Source organism: Mauremys mutica, chromosome 1 (genome assembly GCF_020497125.1).
Source record: "Mauremys mutica isolate MM-2020 ecotype Southern chromosome 1, ASM2049712v1, whole genome shotgun sequence".
Taxonomy (NCBI): domain Eukaryota; kingdom Metazoa; phylum Chordata; order Testudines; family Geoemydidae; genus Mauremys; species Mauremys mutica.
Window position 1 is genome coordinate 75,362,789 of NC_059072.1, and position 16,750 is coordinate 75,379,538.

The following is a 16,750-nucleotide window of genomic DNA, read 5'->3' on the forward strand; positions in this document are numbered from 1 at the left end:
CCGCCGCCATGTCGCGTTCCCTCGGCTCCCTCCCGCCCGAACCGGCAGCGGAGACGGTGGCCTCCCGGCTGCGGGCCGTGGCGCAGTTTCTCAGGCGGGCGCTGCCTCTGTGCCAGGCCCACACGGTGGAGTTTTACACGCGGGGGCTGTGGGGGCAGCTGGTGGCTCTCTCCCCCGAGGCGGTGCTGGAGGCGCTGGGCGGGGCCGGGCTCCTGCGGCAGCAGCAGCAGCAGCAGCAGCGCCCCCTGGAGGAGGCCGCCGGCACCGCCAGGCCCGGGCTATGGGGTAAGTGCCAGAACCCCCGTTCGGGGAGCGCTAGTGCCCCGGCGCTGCTGGTCCCATGCTGGGCGCTGGGGTCACTCCCTGGCTGACTCTGCCCCTCGTGGCTGTGTGACGAGGGCACGATAGGTGGCCGTCACTCCTGGCAGCTGGCGTAGTGTTGCCACCCTGGCATCCCGCTGGGTGTTTTTCTTCAAGCCCCAGCGCCTGGAGTCAGGTGATTCCATGGACGCTCAGCTCCCTTGAAAAGAAATGCTGGTAGCCCTCCCGATTGCGAGACCCCAGGACTTGCATGTACTAAAAGATCAGACACCAGATGACAAAGGATAGAGGAACCCCACTTTTATTGTTTAAAGGATCGTGATTTTTAAGCCAAGCTCATAAGTTTTGATTGGTTGTGGTTGGCAGTGCTCCCTCCATGGCATCAGAGGAGAGACTCTGCAAAGCGTGAGACTGCGGAACGGACATCCCGTGCTACGTTGTCATGCTGCAGGGACATCACTGCTCCACCTGCCACAGCAAGAGGGACCATCTCAATGTATTCTAAGATGATTGGGCAGTTTTTTGGTGCCATGTTATACTAGTGTGTTCAAAACTTCATTGCCTTGCTATGTAGCATCGCAAGTTGATGGTGTTTGGTGGCCCATTCCAAGGAATCCTGAGGTCCATAAATATCTACCTTCCCTGCAGTCCCAAAAGCAGCAGGTACTTTCAGTATTGCTGCTGTTTCAAAAGAAAGTAAATCAGGAAACTCCTGGAAATACCGTGGGACATGCAGGCACAGACTCTAGAGCAGGGGTCAGCAACCTCTTGCATGTGGCTTGCCAGGGTAAGCACCCTGGCAGGACGGGCCAGTTTGTTTACCTGCCGCAGCCACAGGTTCGGCCGATCACGGCTTCCACTGGCCGCGGTTCGCCGCTCCAAGCGAGCCGCGTGCCAGAGGTTGCCAACCCCTGCTCTAGAGATAACATTTGTATTCATACAGGAGACTTCTAGTGATAATGCACCAAGGGCTGCCTAGGCTGCTGAACAGGAATATAGCAGCACCTCTTTGTCCCCATATCGCTGGTGCAGCAGTTGTTAATCTTAATAATAATACTTTTAAGGGACTTATTTATCAAGTTTTCATGCTGGTTGTGCAGCAGCAGTTAACTAGCAGACACTATTCTCAGAGTTATGCTGACTTCATCGATGAGGCTGATGCTCAAACAGAAGTTTTGGATTAATAAGATATTATATATGTTGAAGTTGGTAAAATAATGATTCACATCTGTTGTCTTGTACTTGGACTACTGTAACCTTCTTTGCTTGTGCCTCAGATCTAGTCGTCCTCCTCAAATTCAGTTAATGGCTCTTGATCTGTTTCTGTATCAAGTTTAACTTCTTTTCATTGCTTTCAAGATACTACAACTCCAGCCCAAACTATGAGAGATTGGGAAGGGCTACAAATGAGATATTGGTGGGAAGCCCAGTCTCTCAGCTGTACCCAGGAGCTGGGATTCCAGGGGGCTGACCTTAGATCCTGCTTGTGGTCCCATCATTGGTATCAGCCTCTGTACAGTAGTTATCTGATAAATTTGAAGTCTTGCCCCTTTTCTCTGGCTTCTGGAAAGTAGAATTACCTTTATTTTTCTCTCTTCTCTCTGCAAAGCCTTATAGTCATTGGGGGGAGAAGATCTGCTTTGGGGGAGGGTCTTGTCCATTATTCTACTCATCCCCCCAGGATCTTTGCAAATACTCTCCATCACTCTTCATTTTTGAGTTGTCCTACCCAGTAAGCCTGTATCTGCTGCTGCTTGTAGTTTTCTCAAACAGCAGCTCTGAGAAGTTTACATAATGCATCCCACAATCTTTTGAATAGCATCAGTGAAACTCAGCAGTTTTGGTAACTTCTTTCTGTTTATACTTAGCAAAGTTAAGAGCAGCAGCAGTACATCGTCTGGGAGCATAATGTTTTAAAGTCTCATTCTGTGGGCAAGTTAGTGGCAGAAGGGTCAGGGAGGTGTCATTTGATTCATAAAAACCTACAGACTCATAATTTCAATGGCATCATCCTCTGGAGCATGGCATGGGGACTCACTGCCCAGGTCTACCTGCCCCTCCAGCTCCGGGTCCTTTAGTTGGTGGAAATTTTGATAATACAGTGTCATTGGAAATGGGCTGAGTTGGGTATCAGTCAAAAGCCCTTTTTCCACACAAACACAATGGTACTAAACACAACAAACCTAAAACAATTGTGTAGATCTATATTAGAGAAAACGTTTAAAAATCATGTTTTTTTTGTAAATTATACTTTGAAACAATGATGCATTGCTTACATAAAAAAAAGGCACTGATCTTTCATAATCCTTGGGAAGTTAGCCTTGACATGTAGGACTGGAAACATTCAACAAAGTAATCATTATTGTTGTCTCCATCTCTGGCACCACTCCTAGACACACTGTCACATTAATCCTTGTCCACACCACACTTGCACAATTCTGTATGAGACAGGCTGCTGGCCATATGTTTGCAGGGTGATGAGCATCTGGTCTTTGCACACGACCGTTTGATTAACTGAAGGATTCATTCGGGAGTACGTGATATTTCACAGATAACTGGTGTGATCAGTCCATCCTCCAGGACCCATACGTGTCCGATAGAGTAGTATTGGATGTGCTTGATTATCCCTGAGCCATTCCATTGCTTGATAATTTCCCCTCCTGATAGCAGGTAAAAATGCACCCATTGTCAGTGGCAATTTTTCTCCATTTGTCTGCTTCTTGAAAAAAGTCCACCAATGTAGAGTAATGTTGGTCTTCAAATCGTAAACTTGGCATATGAACACCCCCAATGCATTTGCATTTCATCAGTGACTGTCCAGCCACTTTCCTAGTGGCAACTGCAGAGACTAGTTGTCTTGTCACTTCCCCAGTGGTGACTGCTGTCAGTTGTCCTGCCATTCATATTGGGTGGGGGGACACAGGCCCACCCACTACTCCAGATTCCAACCTACAGTCCCTGTGGATCGCAGCCTCCTGCTGCACCTTTACTATCGCTGCCTTTCCCTTGGCCATTTCCCCATGGCCACAGCATCCCCCTCAGTCTTAGCCGCCTGTCCAGAGCTCCTTCTCTTCTCCGTGGGTTCCTGCCTGTACTAAGCTGTACTACTGATGCTCTGCCCTGAAGCTCTTTATATATGGGCCTGCTGGGCCCTGATTTGCCCCTCCTCACAGCCCCTCTCCTATTGGCTGCAACCTCCCTAGGACTCTATTAATCCTTTATTGTCCAGTGTGGGTCAAATGCCCCATCACAGCATAACATAGGCCACAGAATTTCACTTGGTAATTTCTTCATGAAGACCAGAACTTCTAGTTGAGTTAGAGCATGTCTTTTTGAAAGACATATCATCTTGATTCAAAGACTTAAAGTGATGGAGAATCTACCACAATTCTTGCTAAATTGTTCCAATTATTAATTACCCTCAGTGTGTAAAAAATAAATAAATAAATAAATTGTCCCTTATTTCTAATCTATTTTTTCTACTTCTTCCAGCCCACCAAATTTTGTTACACTTTCCTTTGCTTGATTAAAGAGCCTTTTACTGCCAGCAATCTTCCCCCATATAAACTGTGATCCTAGACTGTGATTAAGTCACCTCTTAATTTTCCTTCTCTTTGTTAAACTAAATCGATTGTGCTTCTTTAATCTCTCACTGCAAGACAGGTTTTCCAGACCTAGAACCATTTTTGTAGCTTTTTCTGAACCCTTTCTAATTCGTCAACATCCTTTTCGAAGTGTGGACACTTCAAAGTGTGAACCAGAACGGGACATAGTATTCCTATAGTGGTCTCACTAATGCCATATACAATGGTAATAACATATTCTTACGTCTACTCAGTATTCCTCTGCTTATACATTCAAGGATAGTATTCACTCTGTTAGCTCACACTAATCCCGATCGTCACTGCTTTCCAATATAGTTTCCCATATTATAGTGTGCCCTGTATTTTTGACTCCTACATGTATGATGTTGCATTAGCTATGTTAAAACACATGTTGTTCAAATTAGCCCAGTTTACAATGTGATCTGGGTTGTTCTGTATAACTATTATCCATCCTTATCATTATGTACCATCCACCAATTTTTGTGTCCTCTGAAAAACTTCACCAGTGATTTTATGTTTTCTTCCAGCTCACTGATAAAGATAGTAGGCTAGGAACAGATTGAGTCAGGAGCAGATCCTAGTGGGATCCCACAAAAAATGCCCTAGTTTTATGATGATTCCCCATTTGCAATTACTGTTTGAGATCTATCAGTAAGCCAGTTATTAATCCATTTAATATGCTACAATGATTATAACTTTTTATCATAATGGTGTGCAGTAGTAAGTAACAAGCCGTATACAAATCTAAATAAATAATGTCAACACAGTTACCTTTTTAAACTAAACTGGCGCTCTCATAAAAAAAAATAAGTTTAGTTGACAACACCTATTTTCTGTAAAACCATTGTTGATTGGAATTATTTTATCATTTAATTCTTTACTGATTGCATCCTGTATCATCCTTTCCATGATTTTCTCTGGGATCGGTGTCAATCTAATTGGCCTGTAGTTACCTGGATCATTCCATTTACCCTTTCTAAATATTGGTGCATTACTTTTATTTCCAGCCTCCTGAGACTTCCCAAGTATTCCAAGATTGTTAAATGTCAACTTTAATAGTTCTGAGTGCTCCTGATGGAATTCTTTTAAAACTCTTGAATGCTAAGAAATGAGCAGAAAATGTTTGGTAATGATCTGGTCAAGAGAGTGCGTGGGGGAATCAGTCCAAAGAGAGGAATCAAACAAGCAGGTTAATGAAAAGATGCAAGAAGCAGTGAGGTCTAATTAGTCATTATAATAAAAATATAAGAGTGAGAAGACAGAAGAAAGAGAGCCAGACATTCAAGATGAGAAACTGAGAAGGAACCAGAAAACAATAAATAATGGCATCTCAGAGAGAGATGGAAAAGCCAAATGAAGGAGATGGAATTGTAGCAGGGAGAAAAGCAGCTTGGGCGTCAATACTGAGACCAGTGCTGCTGTTCAACATATCAACAATCTGAAAAATGAGGTAATAGCTATGTGGTCATATATGCCGATGATTCAAAATTATTTAAGGTTAGGGAGGACTATGAGGAACTCCATTTGAGTCTAAAAAAGTAGTTGATTAAGTTGTAGACAATTATGCATTGAAAGGAACAATTTAAAATAGGCATGCCCAGTGCCAAGTTCTCAAGTACGGTAGCGCCTCACTTAATGTTGTTTCGTTGTTACATTGCTAATCAGTTAGAGAACATGCTTGTTTAAAGTTGCGCAGTGCTCCCTTATAACGCTGTTTGGCAGCTGCCTGCTTTGTCCACTGCTTGCAGAAAGAACAGCCCGTTGGAGCTAACTGGTGGGGGCTTGGAGCCAAGGTGGACCAGCAGCCCCCCTATTAGCTCGCCGCTCCCCTAAGTTCCCTGTGCAGCAGCCGCCCAGCAGGCTATCAGTTGCCGTCCGTTCAGCTGTCCCTCCCCCCGCTGCCATGTGCTGCTCCTGCCCTCTGCCTTGGAGCTGCTCCTGGGAGCCTCCTGCTTGCTGTTCCGTAGGGGGGCTAATGTCAGGGTGTCCCCCTTCCCCCATGCTCCTACCCCCCCCCCTTACCCAACCTCCATAGAGCGAGAGGGGACACAGCAGGGCTCAGGACAGAGGGAGCTTGCTAGCAGCAGCTGATGTCTCAACTTGCTGATCTACTTAAAAAGGAAATGTACTTAAGAGCGGGGTCAGCGTACTTAAAGGGGCAATGCGCATCTCTTGCTCTTACACACACACAGGTTGTGTGTCTCTGTCTCTATCTGCCATGCTTTCTCCTCTCCCTCCATTTGTGCTGCCTTGTAGAGTGTGAGGCTACATTAACAACAATGTGTTAACCCTTGAGGGCTCAGCTGAGTGCTTGTTCATCATTTAGCAGTAAGGCATTCCCTGGGAAATATCCCACCCTCTTCCACCCTCTGACTTTACCATCTCAGCCAAGCTTCACAATCATCATTGCTGTGTACAGTATTAAATTGTTTGTTTAAAACTTATACTGTGTGTATGTATATATATATATATATAATAAAGTCTTTTGTCTGGTGAAAAAAATATCCCTGGAACCTAACTATCCCTATTTACATGAATTCTTATGGGGAAATTGGATGAGTTTAACATAGTTTTGCTTAAAGTTGCATTTTTCAGGAACATAACTACAACGTTAAGCATGGAGTTACTGTACAAGATACAGGCATCATTGTGGATTTCTCAGTGAAGATATCTGTGAAATGTGTATCTGTTTTGGTTTTTTTAAGTGAATAAAAGGTTGTATGGAGAAGAAAACAGAAAATATGGTAATGCATTTATTTAAATAGATGGTTCGTTTCAATTTGAATAATGTGTTAAGTATTGGTCATATTATTTCAAAACCCAGGACAAATAGAAAAAGCAAATGGAGAAGAGAAATGAAAATGATTGAAGGTATGTATAGTAGCTATTCAGTATTATGAGAGGTTTAAAAGACTATGCTTATTTAGTTTGGAAAAAAAGACTGAAGTTATGATGCATAAAATACTGTAACTTATAGAGGTACTGGTTCAGGGAACGGATATACTTTCAGTGCTCAAAGGAATGTGACATCGAGGTTATATATCCAAAATACATTACTGCAAATCTGGATAAAATTAGGTTTCCCATTACATATGGCAAGACCTTCACCTCCTAAGAGTTAATGAGAAGTTCAGGTCTGATTATACATACAGAATCTCGAAATTGTATAAGATTAATGGCATGTAGAAAACCATTCAGGCAACCACTGTTTTTATTTAAGTTGTCTTATAATAAGGGGACACTAAATGAAATGTAAAGGCAACATTGAGAGTGGATTAAGAAAAATGGATTCTCTACACCAAGTAAAGATTGCTAATAACAATTCAAATATTTCTACAAAGTAAAAGGTTGTTTTTTTGAAAACTGGCACAAAACAATTATTTTGTGCAATATTTTGAATTGTCATATGGATGCCAAGTGCTTAATATTGCTTAATACAGGAGGGTGATTTCTTCTATTAACTGATTCCAAGAACATTCCCATGTAATTTCCATATAGATCAGATTTTCATATAAGGAGTGTATAAAGGTTATAACCCTCATTTCATGTGGCTTACATAAATTCAGATCCAGTTTTAGACAGAGAGAATTCCTACTCAATTTTTCATGCACCTAAGATCTGGCATTTACTAAGTTACATCTCATTTATCTAGCCATGATTTAGATCAGGGGTTCTCAACCTTTTTCCTTCTGAGCCCCTCCCTCCCCCAACAGTCTATAAAAATTCCACAGCCCACCTGTGCTGCAATAACTGATTTTCTGCATATAAAAGCCAGGGCGGCATTAGGGGGTAGCAAACAGGACAATTGCTTGGGGCCCCATGCCACAGGGACCCCCATGAAGTGACATTGCTCAGGCTTCAGCTTCAACCCGGGGTGATGGGGCTCAGGGACCTGGGCTTCAGCCTCATGCAGTGGTACTTCGGCTTTCTGCCTTGGGTCACAGCAAGTCTAATGCTGGCCCTGCTTGGAGGCTGCCCTGAAACTTACTTGGACCCCTGGTTGGGAACTACTGATTTAGATGACTGTAAAGTTAGAGATAGATTTTCTAAAAAGTCTGTAACCATTTATTTTGAATTTTTATGCTGTAAATTGCTCAAATATTCATGGTATAATTTTAACTTTTTGGCACGTTTATTGTTTGCCTGAAGACCTAGTTACAGGTGCATGAGCTGACTGGTTAATGGACATACTAGATTTCATGTGGTGGGCAATCTTAAAGTTAAAATGCCTTGAGAAATTCCTGCCTTTGTGACATTTCCAAACAACATGCACTACAATTCTGTACTTTGAGGAAACAATTGAGCTGTCTTTGATATAATTGGGTTTTGGTTTTTTTAGCTGCTAGCTAAATAACCATTTAAATTGTTAGGATTATGTATACAGATGATAGCATGCTAATATTACATGATGATCTAAATATTTGTGTGCTGTCCTGCAACATATTATTTAGTGATATAATAGAATTCAATGAAGTTAAGTAATATTACAGTCTCTTAATTCCTTTTATTTCAGTGAATACTTGTAAACATACCTTTAACAATACAAAAGCAGATATCAGAAGGAGTGCTGTATTTTGGTATTCCTATATTCGTGGAAAAGCCTTTTTTTTGCAAATAGTTTTACCTAATTAAGTAAGAATGATGCAGAAATGGATAGTTGGATCCATTTAACAATTTAACAAGTTCTATTTGAGGTTAACGTTGGCACAATAAGGACATGACTATTTTACAGATAATCCTTTAATGAGCTCATTGCATGCATTTCCAATACATTGGAGTTATTTATTTACAGCTTTCACATATTACTATGAAATAAACCAGACTAACCTATACAAAATAGGTCACTGAGCGTAAGTGGGCAATATATATTTACTTTATTTGTTTATAGATAACTTGCAATTGTTTTCACTTCCCCAGATTAAATGCAAATATTTCATCTAATCTTCATCAACAGCTGAATTGCCCTTAATAGAAAGAACAAAAATGTTTCAGTCACTAATGCTTGGTTTAAGATAATAATACAGATGTGTTTTAGTCTGTGTAATCTTTCCCATCACATTGTTAAAGAAATGCATACATCCATAGTTAACAAGAGTTTCTTGTTTTCATAGATTCATTATAGTGAAATATTTTCCAAAACTATGCTATTATTCCTGTTTGAGGGGAGGAAAGAGTAACAGTACCATTGTAATGACAAAGGACATATTTTCCCCAAGTTTTAATTTTATTTATTGATGTTAGAAACCAGTATATTTAAAAGATAAGAACCTCTCAGGAATACCTCTATCTAGCCAGATGTTGAGGAAGGAATCACTCAGAAACCAAAATATGTTTTCAGCATATATATATAAAAGTTATTGAAATGAAAGTTCATTCATATCTGTTTTTTATTCATTTTACATATGCTAAAGAAGTATTTTAAAATATAGCCTAAAGACTTTAAAATCTATATTTTAAAAAAAGTGCTTAGTTAATTTTGGATGATTATATACAAATGAATGGGAGAAATAAATTGTGTTGGAAAAGGGTTTCTTATGATTGCCCTGAACCAAAGAAATTTTTTAGTGTAGTAATTTTTAAAAAAGACTATAATTCTTGTAATCCTTGTCTTTATAACTCATGATTGTATATGCCAGGTTTATAAAAATGCTGAAAGGAAATTTACTGGATGTTGGTTAGTCTGCAAGAAATTTAATTCTATGCTAAATAAATTTATATTTATGTTTATAAATTTATATACATAATATTAGATTGGATTGGAATTTTCACAAGTTTTACAATAAAAAGTAGTAACAACTATGCTGTACCACTTAAAACATCATAATGCCTGTGAAACAAAATTGGAACACCTCTTCCCCGACAGGAAAATCAGGTTGTTGTTTTTTTCCTCTTGGCAACACCGATGAACAGCTGGCTAGTAGAGAAATCCCTCTGCAGTTTGAGATTTAATACTCAATCTCTGTCATACTCCCAACAATTGCTGGCCTGTAGCCTTGGTTGTTGACTCCCCCGACCTTTAATCTGGGTCTCTTGCTTGATAGATTAGTGAGTTGTCTGTACTGTATCAAACCTAAGGATTTCTATGCAATTTTTATTTCTTTTGGCTATACTTATTTTGTGGATTTGAGTGAATTTCATGGAATTCTGTCCCAGGGAATTGAAAGTAAGTTAAACTTTTAAAAATACATTTTTTTATTCAGTAATGTTGATAAGGAAACAAAAAGAATCATGTATAGTTTCACTCCTTGAAACAAACCCACAGCTGATTTTTTCTGGCCAGCAGTGTAGAGAGAAAGTGGAGAGAAATTACTAGGGCTGTCAATTAATTGTAGTTTACTCGCGATTAACTAAAAAATATTAATCGCGATAAAAAAATGGATTGTGATTAATTACAATGTTAAACAATGGAATTTCAGTTGAAATGTATTAAATATTTTGGATGCTTTTCTACATTTTAAAATATATTGACTTCAATTACAAATATTTGCACTGTAAAATGATAAACAAAATAAACAGTGTTTTTCAATTCACCTCATACAAGTACTGAAGGGCTGTCTGTTTGTTGTGAAAGTGCAATTTACAACTGTAGATTTTTTTTCAGAAAAAAATAATGTAAAACTTTAGCACCTACAAGTCCACTCAGTCCTACTTCTTTTTCAACCAACTACTAAGACAAACAAGTTTGTATACATTTACAGGTGGTAATGCTGCCCACTTCTTACTTAAAATGTCACCTGCAAGTGAGAACAAACGTTCACACGGGACTTTTGTAGCTGGCATTGCAAGGTATTTACGTGCCAGATATGCTAAACATTCGTATGCCCCTTCATGCTTCGGCCACCATTCCAGAGGACATGCTTCCATCCTGATGATGCTCATTAAAAAAATAATGTGTTAATTAAATTTGTGACTGAGCTCCTTGGGGAGGAGAATTGTATGCCTCCTGCTCTGATTTACCCACATTTTGCCATATGTTTCATGTTATAGCAGTCTCGGATGTTGATCCAGCACATGTTGCTCATTTTAAAAACGCTTTCACTGCAAATTTGACAAAATGCAAAGAAGGTACTAATGTGAGATATCTAAAAATAGATTAAACACTTGACCCAAGGTTTAAGAATCTGAAGTGTCTTCCAAAATCTGAGAGGGATGAGGTGTGGAGAATGCTTTCAGATATCTTAAAACAGCAACACTCCAATGCGGAAACTATAGAACCTGAACCACCAAAAAAGAAAATCAATCTTCCGCTGGTGGCATCTGAGTCAGATGATGAAAATGAACATGCATTGATCCGCACTGTTTTGGATTGTTATCGAGCAGAACATATAATCATCATGAACGCATGTCCTCTGGAATGGTGGTTGAAGCATGGAGGGCAATATGAATCTTGTGATTCCGGAGCCATGTGAATGCCTGTTCTCACTTTCAGGTGACATTGGAAACAAGAAGCAGGTAGCATTATCTCCTTCAAATGTAAACAAAGTTGTTGGAGCAATTGGCTGAACATGAAGTAGGACTGAGTGGACTTGTAGACTCTAAAGTTTTACATTGTTTTATTTTTGAATGCAGGTTTTTTTGTACATAATTCTACATTTTTAAGTTCAAATTTAATGATAAAGAGATTTCACTACAGTATTTGTAATGGGGGAATTACAGATTAACATGGCTGCTACTCTGAAACCTCTCACTATTTCTTTTGTTTTTTACAGTGCAAATATTTGTAATAAAAAATAATCTAAAGTACATTTTGTATTCTGTATTGTAACTGAAATCAATATATTTGAAAATGTAGAAAACATCCAAAAATATTTAAATAAATGGTATTCTGTTATTGTTTAACAGCGTGATTAATCGCGTGATTAATTTTTTTAATCATGCAATTAATCACAGTTAATTTTTGTAATTGCTTGACGGCCCTAGAAATTACATTTGATTTTTTTTTAATATAAAAGTGTTTTATTTTGTAAAATATGAAATAACTGTTATTGGGGAATTTCACAGTGAAAGTAAATACTGTACTAGTAGATTTATGATGTACTGTGTAGTAGCACTCAGTCTAACACACTGATACAAATTTTCATTTGTAGCTGAATCTCTATTATACTGAACACTATGTTTATGAATGTTTTCATTCTTATCACAGAGGAATGATCAAAATGATGTTTTAAGAGTATCTGTGAGTGTAGTGTTTGATGCTTCCTGGTCATATAAACCGCTTGAGCCAACTTCTGGTGCCACTAATCCTTCTGTGGCCTGGCTCAGAAAGGAAGATCCAAGCCTCCTTCATGCCCTTGTCCATCTTTCTGTGCATCCCTTGAGTACAGATTGCTATCTTGTTCCAGCAGTTACCGTAACTACTCCAGTTTTAACAATAAAACCAATTTAGTTAAGATTAAAGTAAGAATTTACTGACATTTTGCAAAACAGTGAGGAACCAAACAAAAGGATTGTTAGGTAATACATGGCTGCTCTTGTTGCTGTGCAAAAGTATTTTCATGCTGGGCCTAAAGTTAATTACACAATAGTTGCAGATTTTACATAGCATAAATGTATTAGTTCTGCAATAGCTCAAGCTGTGACTGTTTCTCCTTGTCAGAACACCCAGCACATCTTCTCAGCAGAAGAATGTCTGTGCTTAGGTATCCAGCTCCTTTTATAATTCCCTAAGCTTTGAAGTAAAGGAGTCATCCATTACATTGCAAACAAGTGTTTGATTACTTCACCTTTCTGATATTAGATTGTCCTGTTTTGTTTGATTTGAAGGTATCAGAAAGAGACTTTATTTCCCCTCTGTGATTTCAGAATGCACAAATCTAATTTCTCCTTCTTCCTGTAATAAAAAAAACCAACTTGCATTTACTTTTTATTTTTTTTAAATGAACCTTTGGCATTCTTCCTTACATTGTTTCAGTATTTCTATATGTTCGTGTTCCTGTTTTCTTGTTTCAGACTATATCAGCATCTTGCATAAAGTTTTTTTATTTGCAAATGATTGGATCACTGATTTACCTCAATAATACAAAACGAGCACAGTCATTTATGTAATGCTAAAAACACTTTTCAATTTTGAAGTAGAAAAATAAAGAATAAAAATTATAAGGACAGCTACTGAAACAATTTAAAAGTGGATAGTCTGAGTATAGCCTGTCAAAATATTTATTCTTACTAGGGCCACATATTGCCACCTGTAGTCATGTCTTGGGAGTACCTTGCTCCACAAGTAAAGCTATTGAAATCAATTGGACTGCTTTCAGTGGATCAAATTGTGGCATGACTTGTGCGGTCATGCAAGGAAGTAAGGGGGCTTACAGAGTGTGAGTAGGAGTTCAGTAAGGAGAATGGCCTCTGAAGGAATGCTACATCCTCTCCTTGTACAGGTGAGTGGAGCAGGTCAGGGTGGCTATCCCTGGGTGCCAGGGGAAGAATGCTGTGCCAGGTATAAACCTGGTGCCAGCATTACCCATGAGACCGAGTGGGAAGCCCTAAGGCAGTTTGAGTTTCAGATTCACAGTCTGCCTTCCAGTAAACTCCAGGGGCAGCACAACTATGTGTTTTCCTTTTCTCAAAGGTTATGGCATTTGAGTCCAGATTAAGGTACTGTTCAGGGTGAGAGAAGAGTAGCAAAATCTGGCCTTTTATTAAAAGATATTTGTCTAATCTAAAATAAAAGGATTATAACAAATAATTGAAGTTTTTCTTTAAAGCTTTTGTCTCTTGAATTTGATAGATTATATTAGATTTGTTCAAAATTCTATTTTTTGCGGCTAATGTTGTAAAACGGACTAAAGACTTCTAGGCACATGTTCACAAAACTGCATATATGCTCACCCTTATTGTAGTGCTTGTGCTGTTTACTATGCAACTTCTATTAAAATGATACAGATTTATTTTTTATAATATAACTTTTAGTTATAATGATAATTAACATTTATTTAGCATGTTACAATTTCAAAGTGCTGTACAAACGTTAATTAATGACTGATAATGGGTATGGGGAAAATATTTGCTTAAAATCTTGAAAATAAGCAGTTCATCATGAAACTATCAAGAAAGTTAGGTACATTTTTCTGCTTAGCACTTTTGTTTATGTCCCTTTGTAACGAACTTCTCATGAGGAATACTGTTGGAATCTATATATAATTACACATACAACCCATTACATTAAAGGAAGTTTCTTAAATTTGCAAAGATAAGCACTCAGAAGTTAGAAAATGCCAAAATTAAGGTAGCCTGCAAAACCTTAATTTGACCTTCTTGTGTGTATAATTTATAGTTAAGGTTAAGATTTTGTCACGGTTATTTTTAGTAAAAGGTCGTGGGCACTAAACAAAAATTCCTGAGAGCCATGACTGTCTGTGACTTTCACTAAAAATAACCAAGGAGGGAGGAGTTAGGGGAGAAGTGACAGCTGGAGCTCCATTGAGGAGACTGAGAGCCTGCGCCCCGCTGCGAGAGGTGGGTGGACTGACAGCCTGAGCCCCATCACCACAGGGGGTGGGCACAGGCCCAGTGGCATCCACGCACAGCCACGGCGGGGGGCATCCGGTCCTGGGTGCAGCTGCGGCGGACCTGAGGAACAGCCCCAGCCGTGTAGGTAGGGCACACAGCTCCGGCCACGGCAGAGGGTGGAGGGGGGCACAGCCCCAGTTATAGCTACTGACAGCTGAAACCAAAGAAGTCATGGAGGTCTAGTAAAGTAACGGAATCCGTTACCTTGACTAAATCATATCCTGAATTTATAGTACAGTCCTTAATTTCACGATCACATATATTTTTTTCCTCAGGACCCCTACCTCATTCAGCGCACAGGCTGAATGGTGCTCATTGAATGAGCAGTTATCAATTTTTTGTTTCTTCTTCTTGTTAAGCGTGGAACTATGCCTTGTTTTCTATACCATTCAAACTTTACTTGACAGAATTATTAGTTTCCTCGTGGGCTTTTCTTTGATGCTCGTCACTATCTAATATATGAGTTCTTCACAGTTTATCTTCGCAGTGACTCTGAGGAGGGGGTTGGCATAGTCCCTGTTTTACAGATGAGGACTTGAGACACAGATTAAACTCCAACATTTTGACTCAGTTTGGGTGCCTAGTTTGAGACACGTAGGACCTGATTTTTTCAGAGTACTTAGCATAATATAGCACTCTATATGTTCAAAGCACAGCTCCCATTAACAATTATGAATGCTCAGCAGTTCTGCAAATCAGGGTATCAAGCTGAGACCCAGAAAATAAGGAACATATACTTATGATCTGTGAAATTTTAGATTAGGTGACTTACTTAGCATCACACAGGAACTCTAGTACAGTATTCAGTGTCTTAACAACGAGGCTCTCCTTTCTTTTCCTGTAGTTCTCAGTCTTGTTCAGTACACACCTTCCAAATTCTGACAGGTTTCAGAGTAGCAGCCGTGTTAGTCTGTATCCGCAAAAAGAACAGGAGTACTTGTTGCACCTTAGAGACTAACAAATTTATTTCAGCATAAGCTTTTGTGGGCTACAGTTCCGAAGAAGGTAAGTAGAAAAAATCGCATAGCACCTACATACTCAATGCCTTTCTCTTACAATGAGAAGACTATTGCTGATATCACAGGACTTGGATCAGAGCCCAAATGGAGTCTTCACATACACCTTTACTGGAAAGGGAGTACATTTGGACTATGATCTGACGTTCGTTCATTTAAGTAGAGAGTTTTATTACCGTTAAAATAAATAAAAGACAATAGCTACTACAAGCTCTAGAGACCCCCTTTCATATTCTCTTTTCTGTGTTTCTCTGTATAAATTATCTTGGGAAATATAGAAAACAGTATGAAAAGGACTCTTTAGAGTTTTTAGTAGCTATATTTTTAATGATAGTAAAATTCTTTAGGACCTAGAACAATGATATCAGAGTACTTTTATTTTAAAAATTAGAATTTTAATGGCCATAAATAACTTTTCCTAATGTAAGAGTTGTTTCTTACTGCACAGAAAAGCTGAGTGTAACAGCATTTGGATTCTCAATATGTTGACTGATAGAGTCCTTGAGGTGAAGTTTTTTTAAGGTAAAAGAGGGACAACTCATAGGGCAGATCATTGCAGGCTGATATTCAGAGCAGTGATTGTTATATCATGAAGGAAGCTTATTGTCTGTCTTCTTTGCAAGATGTTCTGTTTCTAGACATTGATCACTATGAGCAACTTTTATAGCTTGTTATTATTACAATTATTTCTATTATCATGGCGCTGTATCTCATTGTGCGAGGCGATGTGCAAACACAGAACAAACAGTGAGAGATTGCCTGTATTCTGTTTGTTGTTTAAATATAATTTAACTTCTTTTTTTAAAGGTTAATTTGAAGCCTACAGTATTTTCTAATTCAGTGTCAGTTATTATTTCCAGGTCGTGTTTTAAAATCATTTGAAAATTTGTCGCCTTTTCAGCCCTCCTCTGAATGAGTTAGATGTTGCCAACGAACAAAATGCTTTGTTCGGGTGCATTGACAATTGGGATCCTAAGTTAGAATCATACCTAGAGTTTGGGGAGAATGTATTTCTTACTGGAAATTCAGAGTTATAGAGCAGCTGAGAAAGTTTATAAATCTAATGATTGTAAGTCAGTACAGTTTGTAAATTATATTTCTTCACTGATATTAAAATGTTGTCTCTGGGAATCGACTTGGAAAGAAAACATTTAATTAGGGTTCAGAGTCCAGTAATACACAGTGCTGAGAGAGAGAGAGAGAGAGAGAGGGCATTCACAGCAGGCAAGAGATTAAACAAGAGAGAAGAGATGACACTTTAGCCAAATTCTGCCATCTTTGAAGTAGCTCTGCTGAAGT

General features: G+C 39.1%; 1 protein-coding gene across 1 annotated transcript in view; it reads left to right on the forward strand.

The window, feature by feature from the left end:
- The first annotated feature begins 8 nt into the window (after positions 1-8).
- METTL25 (methyltransferase like 25) overlaps positions 9-16,750 on the forward strand; it is a 112,066-nt gene continuing 95,324 nt past the window's right edge. Inside the window, exon 1 of the mRNA XM_044979886.1 lies at positions 9-285. Within this exon, the coding sequence (XP_044835821.1) occupies positions 9-285 (277 nt within the window). The remainder of the gene's footprint in view (positions 286-16,750) is intronic.